At 38.0% G+C, this 19,673-nt stretch overlaps 1 protein-coding gene across 2 annotated transcripts in view; it reads right to left on the bottom strand.

The window, feature by feature from the left end:
• Window positions 1–286: 286 nt before the first annotated feature.
• The window catches only part of FGD5 (FYVE, RhoGEF and PH domain containing 5), a 122,921-nt gene continuing 103,534 nt past the window's right edge, over window positions 287–19,673 (bottom strand). Inside the window, exons 15-21 of one of the 2 annotated variants that reach the window (XM_063426299.1) lie at window positions 18,520–18,616; window positions 11,464–11,601; window positions 10,063–10,165; window positions 8,231–8,361; window positions 5,424–5,552; window positions 3,646–3,800; window positions 287–1,471 (exon numbers count right to left, since the gene is read on the bottom strand). In XM_063426299.1, coding sequence (XP_063282369.1) covers window positions 1,435–1,471; window positions 3,646–3,800; window positions 5,424–5,552; window positions 8,231–8,361; window positions 10,063–10,165; window positions 11,464–11,601; window positions 18,520–18,616 — 790 coding nt within the window. In that variant the 3' untranslated portion in view covers window positions 287–1,434. Of the gene's footprint in view, window positions 1,472–3,645; window positions 3,801–5,423; window positions 5,553–8,204; window positions 8,362–10,062; window positions 10,166–11,463; window positions 11,602–18,519; window positions 18,617–19,673 lie in introns of those variants that run through there. The other variant, XM_063426300.1, reaches the window with a different exon arrangement.

The raw sequence follows: 19,673 nt of genomic DNA, 5'->3' as shown, positions 1-19,673 counted from the left end.
AGTCCCAAGCAGCCAATCCCCACTGTGTTGTTCAGAACAAAATACAGCATACTACTGCATATGCCTGTACTCTTAAATAGTATTATAATCACAAGTTGTTCATTCCGTATGCTAAGCTGCTGCAAATTTTCTGTAAAGTTCGAAAAATGCATTTAAAAATGCTATGATTACACTCTTAAGTCACGCATCGGATATTCATTAAATGACAACAGACTTCAAAATATTTCTATCATTTAATTAAATTTATTGCATATTTATCAAAAGAGATGAGTCAGAATTTCTAGAGAACTTGCAAATAACCAGTGTTTATTTTCATATTAAGGCTATTTTTGTCTCATAGTAGTAATTTCTTGGTAAACAACATAATTGTAAAACAGAGATAACTGCAGTATGCAAAAAATCCCTATAAATATATATATATTCTTTACATTGGTGATGTGGATCTGGTTTACAGAGGATGCGCAATACAGAGAGACAGCTGCAAGATCAGTGCGTCTCTGTAAAATAAAATAACGGAAGTTACATTGTTAAAAGTTAATTATCTGTTCATCAAAGTAAGGAAAACAACGGAATAATTGACTTTTACGGAAGAATTGGAAAAAAAGGTTCATGTGGGTAGTTCTATTGACAGGCTCCTGTGTCTGAACACCGATGGGAAGTTGAAAGTACATGGTACGTCTCCAATTAGGCAATTGTTCAACTGATGGTGTGCCAACAGATTGGTTGGTTTCATCATGGAAGCATGCTGGGTGCTGTAAACATAACTGGTGCTGCTTTATATTAATGCACTTTTGTAAATCCACTGAGCATCATACAGGCCCCTCAAAAACTCAAAAAAAAAAAAATCATGAGGACCACAGCAATTAAAAAAAAAAAAGACTTACAAACAGCTATCAGTACGAAGCCATCAGTCTGAAACATAGGAACTATGTAAAATAAACAATGCTTAATGTTTAGCAAGGAAAAGCAGCACCCCGTTTTGCTCCAGTTTCTTGTTCTCTGTATTTAACATATTTGCCTGGCCAGATAACTGTCCCCGTATACTGTCCCAGTATAGATGGATTTTATGATTTTCAAATAATACCCCGCCCCCAAACGTGATACATAAAATGTAAAAATAAAACGAAAAACATTTTTATAACTTTATTGGTCTTCCAGCATAAACGTTTTGGAGCGATGTACATTTTGCTGGTCGTTATAGTATAAAAAAACAAACATAACACTGTTTAACTAAACTCTGTTCTTTTAAAGACAATGGAAGGCGTTATTCAATCCATGTGCACAATGCGTAAGTGGAGGCCTAGTTCGAAGCATTTGAACTTTGTCTTCCAAGCATTCATTTTTCTTTACATTCGGAGACTGGTAAAAAAAAAAAGACATTCGGATAATGTTTGTGAGCTAAGCCAGTCTCTTTCTGTCCATAATTGTTAAATGCTATAATACAGTTGCAGCTTTCATGACCTCAACCCACCTGCAAAAGAATGAATGAAATTAGGTTATATTTCGATAGGAAAAAATGTTTCAGCACAGAGTGCAAAGTGAAAAGTACACCCATCAATAATGAGTATCCTTTCAAATAAACCTACATACTTACAATATACACATGACTAAGCTAGTCTCTTGGATTGTAAACTATTTGGGCAGAGCCCTCTTCAGGTGTTTGTAGTGTTTGTTTTGTTTACCTTTTGTACAGAGCTGCGGAAAATGTCGGCGCTATATTAATAATTGTAACTGTAATTGTAAGAGGGTAAATGTAAGTGTAATCACCGTTCGTGCTCAATTGGCACATAGATTTTGATACAAGTCTCCATATTTTAGTATGGAAAAGGTAAGAGGTAATAGTGACTCATGGAATCAGTGTCACACCCTGAACAAACTAAGGAATAAAACTCATCAAAATAAAATGTGTTGATGTCAGCATGTTTATTACATTGATTGATCACAATTTACATCCCAAAAGGACTTCCACGTTCGATCCATCGGTACTTTATTGGACGTGTTCCCGTGGGTGCCAGAAGTCTGGTGGACTATGTTCAGGTATACAAAGCTGTATGTATATTGGCAGTATTGCAGACATTGTGTTTCACCTGTGCCACTAATTTTGTGGATTTGTCTTACTTTATCTTGATGATATTAAATGTCTATAAAAAGTCTGCACTATTAGTGTTTCTTCTTCTCTTTCACAAGATATCTTGAATAGGAAGATTTATGACAACATCTAAGTAAGGCACTCAAACACTATGGGGGTTTCACTTACAGAATAGTTATTAACGCTGCTTAAACATTTATATTTAACACTTACAAAGCTTGTGTGAAGTCAGTGAATAGAGGCAATGTTGAGAATGGGCTGTGAAACATTTCATTATTTTGAATATGGCTGGCTGTTATCCATATTAACCAATACATTCCCTGTCTATTTCATTTGTAAAAAATAGAAAGGGCTTTCCTTTAAGCATATCATACATTGCAACTTCATTATAACTGTTAAAAGGCCAGAGGACACTGCAGTTCCGTTACAGCCAAAAGTGGTGTCTTAACCAACTTTATGCCATGATGACAGTTATGCAAAAACTCTACTCCCCTGTACAGCAGCTGAACGACCACACTGGGGTGCACCCTCAGGATTTAGCAGAAGGTGAGCATGCACGATTGCATTCCGGCCATAACAATACAGTGCACGGGGGCCACGACATGCAAAATGATCAATAACAAAACATAACAATGCATTGTAAATAAAACCGGTGGATACTTTTACTATTCTTTTTTTTTTTTTTTTTTTTTTAACAATGCATTGTAACATGATGGTACTTAAATGATAATGACTGATTCTGAAATAAAACAAAAACAAACTAAACTACCATTATATCACTCAAACAGACAAGGTTATCCACTGAAGTGTGGAATGTTAGGAACTCAAATATGATTTAAACTGAATTTCACATTTTAGGCCAGAATAGACAAATTCAGCTATTTGGTCCTAAAATTTAAGAATTAACCCTTAATGATTTAATTTAATTTGTCTGTGAACACTCTGCCAAGTGCTGGCTCTCCCAGTATCATTTGTGGTGACGGAGTTATACCTTCCCAACTTTAGTATTTATCCTGTATTTTGCAGGACAGCTTGCCCCTTGCTGTAGCTCAATATTTACTTAAATAAACCTTTTATTGAGTGAGCACCAAACATACAGAAACTACCTGTACTATCCCATTGCTAATGTTCCTTTGACCCAAATCAGTGCTAAGCAACCTTCGACAATACTGGTTTGTTGTGATTTCCATCCAGTCATTGGGCTTGATTACCATGGCCAATCCTCCTATTTGCCCTGGAGATAATAGTTGTTTACTTCTGCACCCATACTGTTCTGTCTAACCCACCGTTGGGCTGAGACTACCTCCTGCCCACTACTTGAGGCAGATTCCACCATTTTTTGCAGAGTACTATTACCTTCCTTCCCCAGTAGGAAGAGGTATAGGGGTCCCTAAAGTCCTGAATCCCTTATATTATCCCAGGGAAGACAATTAGACAAATTCTCTACATACCTCTTGCAAGGTACATCCAGGACATTTTGCGAAATTATGCAATGGACCGTATAACAATTAAAATGCAATAAAGCCTGCACAGAAAGGCAAGGGACAGGCTGGTACCTGATAGCTGAATTGGTGTCTGCGGCTTTGAAACTATAAAACAAGGTCTCTTTGTGGTAAAGTTGGAAGACGGTTCCTAGTTTAGGGTTCCTGTCCCAGTTATCTGGCACAATACGGAAACCTAATAGAGGTAAACTTTCTGTGGCAACTTTGTCCTAGAAAAGGATAAAGAAAACAATTTCAAGGAATCAAGATTTGTCCGGCAAGATTAACTTATAATGCACCAATTTTCCAGCCCTGTGCTGGATCTACATGTAAACTTTATCTTATGGCCTTTCTTTCTCACAGGCAGCTAGATCAAGTCAGAATATTAATTACATTTTGCTGTTGAAACACTCCTTTTTCTTACACCTCATAACATTGGTTTATAATCAAGTTACACTAAAAGAGGGACAATTACAAAAAAACACTCTATATTTAAATATAATTAACATAAGAAGAATTACTATTTTTCCTACAGATTTGGACATCTACTTTATTATACAAGATACCGGGATACATTTTTTTTTTATTATTTGAACTCTTCAGCTAAGGGATCTATGTGAACTCTGCAGCTTTCCTTACACTTAACGGTGAATCTGGAAGATTCTGAACTGCCATGTGATCCTGCTGAGTTTAGTTTTATAGAACAGAAGGAATTGGCAGCAATGATAAACTAAGAATTTTCCCTCATCGATAGTGGATTTTCATAATAGAATAATCGATTTGGGTGCACCTGAACTTAGTACATCTTGGGATTTGATAACTAGGCCTCCACCACACACAAAACTGCATCAACACAAACACTAAGCTTACAGACAGTCCTGCGAGAAAAAAAAGACATGCAAAAAACACGGAATTCATGGAACACTGATTAAATGAAAGAATGAATGATGTCCACGAAAAACAGACACAGAAATGACATAGGCATTTAAAAAAAAAATAAAAAAATGTACACCTCTGTATAAAAAATACTTTTATAATGTCTTTATTTTTGGTGTAATACTGTTGATTTGGTCTAATATAGTTTTGACTCTCAGAGGTGTATTTTAAAAACATATAAATATAATATTTCTTTACATTTCTAAGAATGTCCACACTGGGAGCATTAAATAAAAAATGACACCAGTGTAAAAGATAATCTAGGAACCTTCACAAATAAATATGCAATCATTTCAGAGTATTATTCTGAATAAATATTGTGTTATTTCTAGCTATTCAATGATATTCTGGGGCACTGCTGTGTATGCGTAGAGGTTTATGTGTGTGTAATTTACATTTTGGTTTCCAAGTATATAGATACATATGGCCACTGGATATATGAAACCTTAATTGGCCACTGGCCTTAACGTAATGTTTTTTCTGATGCTGTACCATACAATGAAAATAAGCTGTAGTTTTTAGCAGGGTGAAAACAGACTAAGGTTATGTGATTTACTAAGAAGCAAGCATTAAAGAAAGCACAATGGCCTCGATTTAATATTTTTTGATACGTTTTCCAAATTATTTCATATTTTTGGTTAATCTTTTAAATTTTTTAAATATTATGAACACTATTTTAATTATGTAATATTTTGATATTTTTAGATATAGTCTTATATTTTTTCATATACATGACATATATTTCGATATTTTAATATATTGAAAAAAAATCACTTTAGCCAGAAATATTAAATCCAACAATATTAAATTGAGGCCTATGTCTAATAGGATTTATTTTCACAAAGGAAACATTTAATTGTCCTATGCAGCAGCATCCCTTTACTGGAAGAACAGCCGGACGTTCCCCGTAAGCTCACCTCGCATGCTGTATAGGTGTACAGTACTTTGCCTTTAATAACAAACCATCTTTTCTTCCAGTATTTTTTGCCTTTCTTGCAACGATGCAGATACCCGCTAATTGAAGAGGTTTCTCCTGATGCAGCTGCCTGTGGATAGACATGAATAGAATGTCATTTCCTTACGCGTGCTTCACATACATTTTCTTAAATCTGCAATATCATTCAATAACTCAGAAAAACGAGAATGCGATTTAAAGGGCAGTTACGGGAGGCATGTGGACTTAATGTCAGTTTGCACAACTCCACTTGTTTCCACTTTGGCCAGCTCAATAACGGCAAAGAGGCTTATTCACTTAACTGTTAACTGACAAGGAGACTTCAAGATGTAAACCACAGGGCTGTCATATGTATTATTATTTTTTTGCCTGTCTGTGTTGCCATTCTGTAAACCGGAGACCAAGGGTGGAAAATCAAAAGACCCCCAGCTGTTGAAGAAGTCTGGCAAAGCATCACAAAATTGCAGGTCTTCAACAAATAGGGGATAAAAGTTTGGCCATCTCTGCCCTGAGATTGTAGTGCGTGGAAATGGCAGAAGCTTTGCTGAGATCAGAGGTATTTCTTATTCTAATGTGTGGTCAAGATCATGTCTGCATGTTTTACATATTAAGCAGCAACCACAACACCAGCCATGCATTAAAGGACCACTCTAGGCACCCAGACCACTTCAGCTTAATGAAGTGGTCTGGGTGCCAGGTCCAGCTAGGGTTAACCCATTTTTTTTATAAACATAGCAGTTTCAGAGAAACTGCTATGTTTATAAATGGGTTAAGCCTTCCCCCAAAGCCTCTAGCGGCAGTCTCATTGACAGCCGCTAGAGGCGCTTGCGTGATTCTCACTGTGAAAATCACAGTGAGAGCACGCAAGCGTCCATAGGAAAGCATTGTAAATGCTTTCCTATGCGACCGGCTGAATGCGCGCGCAGCTCTTGCCGCGCGTGCGCATTCAGCCGACGGGGCAGAACGGAGGAGGATCGGAGGCAGAGAGCTCCCCGCCCAGCGCTGGAAAAAGGTAAGTTTTACCCCTTTTCCCATTTCCAGAGCCGGGCGGGAGGGGGACCCTGAGGGTGGAGGCACCCTCAGGGCACTATAGTGCCAGGAAAACGAGTATGTTTTCCTGGCACTATAGTGGTCCTTTAATGTATTTATTTTGTATTAATGTTATTTTTTTATTGGAGTATTTATTTTAGATTTAGTTTAGCCCCCATTTTAAAATTGTTAAAATCATTCACCTATATTCCAGCACAGGGAGAGTCTCCTCATCAGTAACCGGGTTATGATTACTGATGACTTGTGTGTAATCGGTGGGACACACCAGAAAACACTACCTTCTTATTTGAAGTACACACTCAGGACTTTCTGCTTGACATCTGAAAGGTCTTGCTAAGGGAAATTTATAAAAGTGCTGATATCTCTTGAAATTAGCACTTTTCTAAAATAAGAGGGGATAACATATCGTTAAGCCCAAATTACTTTAACAGTTTGAAGTATTTGAATGGACTGTCCCTTTTAATAATTTTATGTCTAGAGACAGCAAGCATAGATTTGACAGAAACAGATAATAATTAATGCAGAAGGTATTTTCAGTTTTATAGGAAAATATACAAAGGCAGAGATAAAAAGAGAGCAACAGACACTCTCTAAACCAGGGGTGCCCAAAAGGTAGATCCCCAGGTGTTTTAAAACTACAGCTTCCATGATGCTTTGTCATTCTAAAGGCATGCAAATATCTACATTCTACAACATCTGGGGATCCCTGCTCTAAACCATAGACTCCTCTGGAACCTGATGGAATGTGGCTTTTTAATGGCTGTTCCTGTCCCCAGCAAAATGTGCCAAGCCGCCATTACATCACAGACAATGAAGCATGATTAGCATCTGGTATTTAGAGTAGACAATCTTTTCCTGCTTAAAACAGATTCTCGTCAAGATCATATGTTATCTATAAAGAATGCCGAGCCGTGTAATTGTGTATTTCCCTGGAGTGTAATTAGACCTGCAGACTGCAAGCAAGTCACATTATGAATATGCTAATTTCTTGATTTTCAGCTTGTCAGGTTCACAATCTGTGTACCTGCACAGAAATTGCCATTAAGGAGCACATTTCAGTGTAACCTAGCTGCCCCTTGCGCAGGGAATAACAGGGAATTACCTAAACTGAATTTGCAGGCAGATAGTGGCCAATTTCATTGAATGATAGCATTTGGTTAAGAAATGCCATCATTCAGTTCTGGAGTCCAGCCATTCCGTTGGCTGGAATCTGATCTGTTTTCAGTCTGATTCAAAGGCTGGATTGCAAAATCCAAACATAGACAGGTCTTGAGAATAATGTTGCTATTCAAATGCCCCAGATGATATTGGAGTCTATTTGTCATAATCCTAACCCCGGGCTCTACGACTTCAGTGAATAATCCTGAACATGACATTTAATATTTAATTTAGAGTACCGTATGTATGGAACTTTGCAAACAGGCATTGAATAGGCAAATAAGCGAATTATTTATATACAACGTTTATTTTATGACTTTAGGGTGTATTTTCTGTACATAGAGTGTAATTTTCATTTACAAGGTATAATGTATTGCTATAGGATATATTTTTTTTGTCTACATGGCATAATCTGTTATATCAGATATTAAAACATTGTCTGTAGAGTAAAATGTACGCCCGTAAGATATATAGCGTATCATTTCTCTCGGTCATGAATGGTCATTATAGGGTATAAAGTAGCCGTTATCCTTGCCTTTTTTCAGACAGCCTTTGCCCTACCTCCATCAGAGCAGAAGGTATTTTCTTCGGTTTCTTGAAGGTAGACGGCGGAAGGTGAAACATGGCAGATAGTGGTCTTGGGGAAGACCTTTGTGATTGAGGCGAGGAGTTTGCATTCATATGTGCAAGTTCTAGAAAATTATAAAAACAGCAGAAATAAGATTCGGGAGAATAGCCCATATTCGGCGTGCAGAGCAGCCCAAAATTATACAATGTACATTTATAGATGAGGTTAGGCATTTTTGTAGCAAAGAGATGGTTATGTGCATAATGCTACTCATATTGCTATCTATATTTTTGATGGACTTTTCTTTGCCTTTTGATATGTCCTTTCACGTTATCATTATACATTGCCTACTGTTTGACCTTACTGCTCAATGTACTATTTTGTTGGATCCTGTAGACCCATTTCAAGATACTATATCCTTTATCAAATCTGACTATTACTGCATTTCCATTTACTGTAACTTACTGATTACTGCAAAATAAAGTTTGTGAAAAAATTAGATGTGTCTTTAGCCTGTAATAATGCGGGGAATACTGGTTTAACTGATGTAGACAGAAAGATTATTTACTACAACATGAAATTCTTGTGAATTGTCCAGGGAAATTCCAATTTTAGACTAAAGTAGCCAATCTGATACATTTGGAAACTTACTTATATTTCTGGCCTAAAAATTTACACTTCCCAATGACTTTTTATGGGAATAACACGGTCTATATTAATTCACTGCATATGTTTCTCTTTTTTTTGTAATAAATCAAGTTACAGAGCAAGATAAGCCAATAGGTGTTCTGCTGGTGCTAGCAGGAAGTAACCTGTTAATACATACATACATGATAATTGAAATAATAATACTGCACCAATACATGTATGTACGTAGTGGGGAATCGCGATGCAGCCTAGAACATAAACTAACCCCATTCAACCCCCCTCCCCCCTAATAACGACAGACCACTTGGTATAGATGAAACAGGTCACAGCATTTATTATCACAAACTAAATTACTGCATAACACATCCATAACTTTATTTATTAAATCTCTTCTTTTTCTGTAACCAAAACGTTAGACATAAATAGGCATAAATTAACATATGTACATATATGACTCCATACATAGTGTTATACAGTGACCCAACCATCCTTGCCAACAAACATACAGTGGTTCCTAATCGCCACTTCCTCTCACCTCCCCCTTCGTCATAAAAATCATATCTTTCCAATGCCCGCCATCAGCCGACCTTATCCACGCTCGATGGGCACGACACCTAAGGAAACCTAATGTTAAACCGTTTGAAGCAGGGGAGTTTGAGACCTTAAAACTTGTTCATCTCATTCCATATACTTAAACGTAACCCCTCAAACTCAATTGGCAAGGACATACCCCCCGGCTAGCTCTGACTAAATATACTAATAGGGCGGGCGGGAGGAAAGCTGTTTGCTGGCCTGAATCCCAAGTGGCACTGAGGTAAGACCTCCCCCACACTAATTTACACAGAACATAATCCCACCCACACACTCTTTCCCAACCAATCCCATGCATCTATCCCCACACTCCTACATGTGCCCTTGTCCGCTTAGCTGCGCTATCTACCAAGGGCCTCACTGCTTTACTCAGTTCAATCTGAGTGAAACTTACATTCATAGCTATGTGACCTAGTTTTCCAAACTGTTGTGAAATTATTTTTAAATGACTACTAAGATCAAAATGTAATTTCTTTAACCTTGATTGTTGGTCTAAAATAGATCTTGTACTTTTTGAATGGACATATACTGTAACAATAAAAGATGTGCAATTGAATGGTAACTGGTGTCAAAGGTCTCCAATTACCTCTTTTCCTAAGCTCTGCATAGCAGCCATTGCAGACTTTCGACGGTCGGTCTCTGAGGTACTTCAATGGATATTTATTTCGGGAACAGCTGCGACAAACAATCTGAAAGAAATTATTTCTATAAATGTAAACCATAAAGTGATTTTTTTTTAGGTAAAATATTGCTGGTAAATAGCATTGTAATATATTACAAACTAGTTTTAAAAAAAAGCTATTTCTTATTCCCATCCCTGTTTTGGTATTATCTGATGGGACACAGTTCAACTTGACTTGTGGAGAATTAACAAAGGAATTGCAGATTGTAGGGGAAAATACCTGGGCTGGAAAAAATGTTGAGTTTGAGAATCTTCCCATTTGTGCAGCCTGGCATGAAATAATGCAAATCCCTTGTCAACAATTCCAATCTTACTAAATGAATCTCACAGGATATATTATGATTTGAGTAACAGTCAGATACATCTCTCTGTAGAATGAACTTTAATGATGGGATATTTTTGTACCCCTGCACTAACGATCCCAGTTAGCCTAGCTAAGCATCCTGGGAAATATCCTGGAATAATGTGTGGGCTAGTAATCCCTTACTGCTTTCACATACATTTAAAGCTCAGTACTTGCGGAACTACATGAAGTAGATGACACCTGTATCTGGCAAGTTCTTTAGAGATATTTACTTGAGATGTGTATTTAATACCCTTACTGGAATTATTCTTTAACCCCTTAAGGACCAAACTTCTGGAATAAAAGGGAATCATGACATGTCACACATGTCATGTGTCCTTAAGGGGTTAAACTTTTGATATTAGCAGCAACATACTTATTGTTATTTATTAGTTGTTAAGTATATTTGTTATATATGCTTCGGCATTATAGCTAACACATGTAATTGGAAGCAATAGCTACATAAGTGAGGTCTCACAATTAGTGAGTCCATGTGCTCACAAAACGCGTCAGTGCTTTGAGACTTGTTAGAACCATCTTATATTCTGTTGCCTGATGCTGACCGGTGAATTCTTTAAGACTACAATAGTAGCATAAATCGGGTAGCTGTTAGCTTGACGGGTATGCAGGATGGGTTGTTGATTGCTGCTGGGGCCGCGATTTATGTGAGCATATATCGGTGTTTGTCAAATCACCTTTCTTTAAATATATGAATTTTAGGTTCTTGTGAAGTTGTTCTAACAAACTGAACATTAACATGAAAGACTCTCTTTCTTTCTTATTTTGAGCTTGCTTGATGAATACGGTTTACAAAGTTAGGTCAAAATCTACATAGTACAGAGAATTAAGAGACGCCCAAAACAAAATCTAAAGGCACAAAACACTTCCATATTTGTTCACTACCAGTCGTTACTTCAAAGTGTTCTCTGTTAAATACGGTTCTTCATCAGTTTCCAACTTACCTTGCCGCACGCGTGACAGTGATGTCTTCTGAGGGTTAAAGTGAAGTCGCTGCCACAATTCATACACATTGTAGCATGGGACGTGTGCACCACGCTTGGTGGTCTGTCACCGAGGCACATTCCCAGACGTTCCCTGAGCTGAGAAGAAAATCATACCAGATTATTTATATTATGTTTGTAAATATGAGCTATATTTTTGTCTTGGATGTTTATTCTTGGGAGACTCTGGAGGTTGAAGAGAAAAAAATGTTGCTTCAGGTGAAGGTAGTTACCAAGGCAACATGCACCTGCCCAAAGCAACATTTTGCTACTGTTAAATGCCTCCTTGTTTAACATCCTTTACTGCCTTGGCAAGCACACTCTCTCATGATACAAATCTGTATAACCTTCAAACGTCTGCAAAATAATAAGAAACTCCCATAAATAACATTTTAAACCCTTAATGATAGTTAAACATTAAGAGAGAGTATGATGCCAGAATTCAATAATCTCCTGGCATTATCACATCTCCGCTGAGTAACTCAGCATTCTACTGTGCAGAAAAAATTAAATGTCGCTTTGACTCTTCAGATTATACTAAAGTCCCATAGTTAGGTTTAATTCTTCTATTCATGATCTGTTTGTCTATCTGTCCTCCCTGCAAGCCATCGATACATTTATAATCTGCTAACACAGATCTGCCAGGAATGAGAATTGGGATTTTTATATCCAAAATATTGATGCGGCCATAGATAAGCAGAATTTTTTTTCCTATGCAAGCAATAATTGAAAATGTTCAAGAAGCACTATTCACCATCAAAAATAACCATTTTTCACCTTTTTTGTGAAAAATGCCAAGTTAATATAATAACACATAATTTTATGCTGAGAAATGTTAATGCAGTTAAGGAGCAGACACTGCTATAAAAGATTTAGATTTTTGCCACTAGGTGGCAATGTTGCATAAAAATAGAATGTGTACTGCATGTTTAATATGTTATTTTTACGATTTCATATAGAGATATTGCATTTTTTAAAGCACTAAATCCTACAAAAATATTTATTTCAGCTATCCATATTTTTAATATAAATATACGATGTAAAACACATCTATCTAATGGCAATTAACTTTCATATATGGAAAGCAGCATACGTTTAAAACAATAAGAAAAATGATATATTTTAGAGAATTACAGCTTGCATATTTTTCACTTTGCCTGTATTTAAATATATAAGGAAAGTCGGTGAAAAGAAATTCTCATTTGCTTCCTGCCACAGCAATGAACTTTAATGGATTACACATTGTCATGACACGTATTCTAGATTTTGTTGTTTCTTATTTAACAAGGCAATTGCTGAAACAGCGCAAGTCATCATTCACTGTCAGAAACAGTCACTAATGGGAGGAAAAATCCCAGAAAGAATGAGCTCATTAAATAATACTGTTTTTCCAATCGAAATACATTCAATTTCATAAAATTATTTTGATCTAGAAGAATGCATTAAAAAATAAAATAAAAAAAAAAACCACACACACCCCAGACTAAAAATGCCATTGTTATCCATTTACTAGGCTGCAAATCGCTCAGTTTGTGCAGCAAGTAATATAATATAATATAATGTATGAACAGTGGGGAGTGGGTAAAGTGGCTGCTGAGTGTGAACATTTGCTAATTTGAGCAGTTTAATGGCTCCTGACCACAGGCTAAGAATTTCTTTGCATGAGAATTGTATGCATTGAGTTTCACATAATTTCTCCTTTTGTTGACGGCCCCCGCATCCCATAAAATATAAAGCCTCTATTTCCATTGATATGGAGTAAAAGCATGAAATCCCCTGCCTAGAATTGACTATTGTTGATTACTGAATTATAGGTCAGTCGTAGAAAACTCTTTTTATAGAAAGTGTGAACCGATAAGACGCTTGTCTCACCCAGTCTGACCTTTTCTCACCTAGGGTAAAACCACAGGTTATGTCTGGTAATTGGCTTTGCTTTATGAATAATTATTCTGTACATCCAACCCTTTTTTAAATAGAGTGAATAATTATTTGGTGAATGCCAAACCTTTCTGAAGTGTAGAGGACAATTATTCTGTGTACCCCTAAATATTTCTTAAATAAAGAGGACAATTATTCTGTGTCCCCCTAAACCTTTCTTAAATGAAGAGGACAAGTCTGTGTACCCCCAAATCTTTCTTAAATGAAGAGGACAATTATCTTGTGTACCCCCAAACCTTTCTTAAATGAAGAGGACAATTATTCTGTGTTCCCCTAAACCTTTCTTAAATGGAGAGCACAATTATAATGTGTACCCCCAAATCTTTCTTAAATGGAGAGCACAATTATTCTGTGTACCCCCAAACCTTTCTTAAATGGAGAGCACAATTTTAATGTGTACCCCCCAAATCTTTCTTAAATGGAGAGCACAATTATTATGAGTACCCCCAAATCTTTCTCAAATGAAATTGACATTTCTTCTGTGTACCCCTAAACCTTTCTTAAATGGAGAGGACAATTATTCTGTACATTCACATCAATTATGCATCATTATTTTGAGGACCAGGATAATTTTGTTATCCCCAAATGGTTTGAGAAAAAACGGGGCTCACCCAGTCTTTGCTGCTGTTGAGGTAAAGCAAAAAATTACATTATCTGTAGAAAGCGGACTTGGATGGAAATGCCAGGCCACAAGCACTGAGGTGGTTCATAGAATAAGTAACGGTATTATCAATGGACAGATAAAAGTTTTCTGTAAATGATATTCACAGCAGACATTGATCTAGGTTTGATTGCCAACTATGAATAGATTGGATTGACAATGTATTGCAATCATTTTTTTCTGTTGTAAAAAGGTAGGAGCCTTTTAGTTTTAAACAGAGCCAGAGCACGTACCGTATTTTATTTTGGGAAGCACAAAGGCTGGAGTGTCTTGACCTCTGAATTTGACATGCACAATAACAATGTGGGTCCTATTCTCTAGATCAGACCCCTCCTCTCCTTGACGTTACTCCACTTCAGTAGCAATTTGCTTACAATAAGCAGTTTTGTGACTATTACATTAGAAAATAACTGCAGAATTGCAGAGTTCATTCGTTGTGTTTGTGAATAAATCTGAGAGTAAACCAATCTAACTATAAAGCCAACTATAAAGCAAGAAAAGAGAGAGACCTGTACAATTTCAAGGTAAAATATCTAAGCTGGAAAAAAAACATTTCAAATCTTATCATCAGAGGGTAACGGAAAAGACTGAACTCTACTTATAAATATGTAGGAGGTTACATACATACGGGTTTTTACAGTGAACTGCAGCAATGAAAAACAAACAGCAAAATCTAGAGCAATGTAGTTTACTCTACAAGAAAAATAATCTGGAAAAAAAATCTAGAGCATGGTTATGATCACAGATAGTCTGTTCTTCCTATTTTGCCCATTATTTAATTTACGTACGGCCAGAGAGATTAGGGGATTCGTTTTGTCAAGATGTATACACTGATCAGCCACATCATTAAAGGACCACTCTAGTGCCAGGAAAGCATACTCGTTTTCCTGGCACTAGAGTGCCCTGAGGGTGCCCCCACCCTCAGGGACCCCCTCCCGCCCGGCTCTGGAAAGGGGTAAAAACGTACCTTTTTCCAGCGCTGGGCGGAGAGCTCTCCTCCTGCTCTCCTCCTCCGATCCGCCTCTTCTCCTCCCCGTCGGCTGAATGCGCACGCGCGGCAAGAGCTGCGCGCGCATTCAGCCGGTCACATAGGAAAGCATTCATAATGCTTTCCTATGGACGCTTGCGTGCTCTCACTGTGATTTTCACAGTGAGAATCACGCAAGCGCCTCTAGCGGCTGTCAGTGAGACAGCCACTAGAGGAAATAGGGGAAAGCTTAACTAATTGATAAACATAGCAGTTTCTCTGAAACTGCTATGTTTATAAAACAATTAGTTAACCCTAGCAGGACCTGGCACCCAGACCACTTCATTAAGCTGAAGTGGTCTGGGTGCCTAGAGTGGTCCTTTAAAACCACCTGCCTAATGTCAGTACCCCTCATGCTACCAAAACAGCTCTGATGCATCAAGACATGTACTCCACAAGACCTCTGTACCTGGCACAAAGACATTAGCAGGGGGTCCTTTAAGTCCGATAAAGTTGCGAGGTGGCGCTTCCATGGATTGGATTTGTTGTTTCAGCACATCTGACAGATGCTCAATTGGATTTAGACCTGGAGTATTTGAAGGCCAAGGCAACACCTTGACCTCTTTGTCATGTTCCTAAATTCATTCCTAAACAAATTTTGCAGGATGGCAGGGCGCATTATCCTGCTGAAAGAGACCACTGCCATAAGAGAACATAATTGCCATGAAGAGGTGTATGTGGTCAGCAACAATCTCTAGGTAGGTGGTAAGTGCCAAAGTAACATCCGCATAAATGCTAGGACCCAAGGTTTCCAAGTAGAAGACAGTCCAGAGTGCACCCTGCTGTCATCTCGTCCCAAGGTAAAGACACACACACCATCTACCTCATCTAATAGAAAATGTGATTTATCAGACCAGCAGCCTTTTTCCATTTGCTCCATGGTCCAGTTCAGATGCTCACATTCCCACTGAAGGTGCTTTCGGTGGTGGACGGAGGTTATCATGTGCAGTCTGACCAGTCTGCAGCAAACTGTGATGCACGGTGTGTTCTGATACGTTTCTATTCTGTGTGATCGGACCAGACGTGTTAGCCTTTGCTCCCGACATACATCAATAAGCCTTGGGCGCCGGTTCACCAGCTGTCTTACCTTGCACAACTTTTGGCTGCTACTAACGACTGCAAACAGGGAACACCCGCCCAAAACTTGCCGTTTTGTAGATGCTTTGACCCAGTCATCTATCCATCACTATTTGGAACTTGCGCAAGTAAAAAGATCTGACTAAGTTTGACATTTTTCTTGCTTCCAACACATGAAATTCAAGAACTTACTGTTCACTTGCTGCCTAATATATCCCACCCCTTGGCAGGTGTCATTGTAATGATAATACCAACATTATTCACTTCACCTGTCAGTGGTTTTAATGTTGTGGCTAAACCAGAGGCGTAACTAGAAACCACGGGGCCCCAGTGCGAAAATTGCCTTAAGGGCCCACCCATAAATCTACTTCTACACAGGACTCCAGGTGAGTAGTAGTAGAAAAATTCGAAATTGTATTCTTTTTTAAAAGGTGATACAACACCATAAAGATAAAATATAAAATTGCAGCAATAGGTCCAACGCGTTTCGTTCAACACAGGAACTTCATCAGGGACCGCACAATAAAAGAAATCACCAGCAGTATTGCAGATAGTAAAAAATACACATCCTACTCACCCTAACAATAATTATTAATAATTAATATTAATAATTATTGTTAGGGTGAGTAGGATGTGTATGTTTTACTATCTGCAATACTGCTGGTGATTTCTTTTATTGTGCGGTCCCTGATGAAGTTCCTGTGTTGAACGAAACGCGTTGGACCTATTGCTGCACTTTTATATTTTATCTTTATGGTGTTGTATCACCTTTTAAAAAAGAATAAAATTTCAAATTTTTCTACTACTACTCACCTGGAGTCCTGTGTCCCATTGGCTGCTCGACATTGGCAAAGGATACCAGTAGCCCCCCATATTTCCTGGGGAGGCACCTTGAATGCTCTTCTATCTCTATAATCTCGTGAGTGCATCCAATTAAGCGCACAATTCACTGTATATACTGTATCACACTATTGTTTTTTTCTTTGTATGTTCCCTCCATAGACTGTACAGCCGTATCCCATTCTCTGTTTGTGGTTCTACACACTGATAGATTTAAGCAGGTTTATTGGACACCACAATGTTTGACCTGTACCCAGGTCTTTATCAATTATCCAGTGTCCCCTATGTATCACAGTGTCTCAGTGCCCCACGTCTCCCTGTGTACCCTCATGTCTCAAAGTCACCCAGTGTCCCCATGTCTCCCAATGTCCCCAAGAGTCTCAGTGTCTCTAGGTCTCCCAGAGTTCTGTAGTATCTCAGTGTCCCCATGTCTCACAGTGTCCCAATGTCCCTCAATGTCCCCTAGTGTCCTAGTGACATGGGAACACTGGGAGACATGGGGACACAGACACTAAGAGACTGGGAGACACAGACATGCCCCCTTTTTGTGTATGTTTGCCCCTTTTGGCAGTTCTTGTTATGTGATTTATGTCAGTGACCCACTCTTTTACCCCATCCATAGACTTCCTACTTTACTGGACACTGCTGTTAGAGGGTATAGGTTTTCTTGAAAGATGAAAGCGTGAGATTAGCATAGGGTATGTGTTTTCTAATAGCTGCATCTTATGAGTTTCACTCCAGCACCATCTCAATCAGATACATGATGTTTAGGAGGTAGGACAGTTTAAGAGTTTTTGGTCAATAAGATTTTGTAATTAGGCCCATCATAATTGTCAGCACCAGGCCCACTTGGCTCTTAATCTGGCCCTGGTTCTATTGTCTAGCATAGCAGATAAATGGGCAAAACAGAAGAAAATGTATCCTTTACAAAGTGTAACCACTTCAGAACCTTTTCTATAGAGCAGGGATGCTAAATGTAGATCCCTAGAGGTTGCTGCACTACACCTATCATGCAGCTTTGTAATTGTTAAAGTAGCACTTCAAAGCACTTCTTTTTTTTTTTATCTTTTTTTTGTCCTTATATTTCCCCTCATTTGTATATGTATAGTACTTTCTTTATATATACTTGAAATTTTAGTGACTACTTTTTCTTATCTAGAGAGTGATCTTGGCAGTGGACAAGTCTTTAGTAAGGTTCCTTTTCAGTAACTATGGTAATTTACCCACAATCCATCAGTCAAATGAACCCCACATAAGGGCAAACTACAGACATCTTGGTCAGAGGAGTACAAAATGGCATCACCTGGCTATTGAGATCCAGTGCAAAGAAGAACAGATACATATAAATAATGGCACTTGCAGGAGGGTGTGGGGGAGGGGGGGCTAGTAATCATTAAGATACAAGTATAAACCAAGATACAAATGAGTGGTCAGGAGGCAGATGGAGAAACATTGCTGGGGCACAGGTACTCACCTCAACGCTGTGATAGACGGACGCCGTGGGTGCTTTGTAATATTCCTGAACAGTCCTACTGATACAGCTAAACCAGTCATCTCGCTCAGAGCACGAGCTGGAAAGAAAATGAAGAAAAGAATGTTGGGTGTAAAGACATACACAATGTATTCTGAGTATACAAGCAGCAGACGCAACACAAACACATGTAATATAATGTTTGTATCACAGTAAGCGCGGTGCAACCCTCAGGCCATATCAGTGACAGCAACTCCACCGTACACTCTATATTACATTCTAGAGCTGAAGCATCAGATTTAATCAAATATTTATTAAATTTCCGTGAACTTTCGTCTAAGTAAATCCCAGGTGAAGAAAACTATTCACCAGCACAAACTCTGTTACAATGACAAAAATAAACAGAAAGGAACTAGGGCTGTCATATATATTGCACCCCAGGGGCAGGCTCCTATTCCTCCAGATACAGGAAAACAGAAATTGGGGATTACCTTTCCCATGATGCTCAGCAGAGCTAGCTCAAAGCATCATGGGAGTTTTGTATAACGAGTTGAGTGAAATTAGGTTCTGTTTGTGGAATGTAGCTTATTTATTATGATTGGCAGAGAAATAATAAATATCAGCAAAATAATAACAGAAAAATATTGGTCTGGAATTTTACTCCCTTCTCAAAATGTCACGTTTATTCCGGCATTCAAGAATTTGTCTTCCATACCTGGGCTCAACCACCTCTGCTGGCTGGCTCTTCTATGCAACCACCTACCTTTCTATAACAATCAGTAAACAAAGATTTGGGAGATGTGCTTCTAACTTTAGTTGGTGCAGAAAGGTTTAACCCTTACATAACAATGGAAGAAAACAAGCCTTTCTAAGATGCCATATTTTATGAAATTATTGGGTTTTATTGCACATTCCAACACAATTTTTGTAAACAAGGTTTTTAATTTAAATATAAATTCACCAGAGAGTTGAGTGTGGGAGAAGTTGTAATGAAATCTGTCAAGGGTATCTTGGCCTTAAAAATATATATATTTTTTTGTAAGAACGATCTTTAGAGCAATTTCACACACTTCATTAGCTAAAGACGGGGGTTTGTATGCTGGGCTCTCATATCTAATATCTGACACGTTCTCTGTGATTCTGACTGCGTCGTTAAA

The sequence above is a fragment of the Pelobates fuscus genome, chromosome 7 (genome assembly GCF_036172605.1).
Source record: "Pelobates fuscus isolate aPelFus1 chromosome 7, aPelFus1.pri, whole genome shotgun sequence".
NCBI classification, from domain to species: domain Eukaryota; kingdom Metazoa; phylum Chordata; class Amphibia; order Anura; family Pelobatidae; genus Pelobates; species Pelobates fuscus.
The sequence above is the reverse complement of the archived record's forward strand: the minus strand, read 5'-3'. Positions and strand labels throughout refer to the sequence as shown.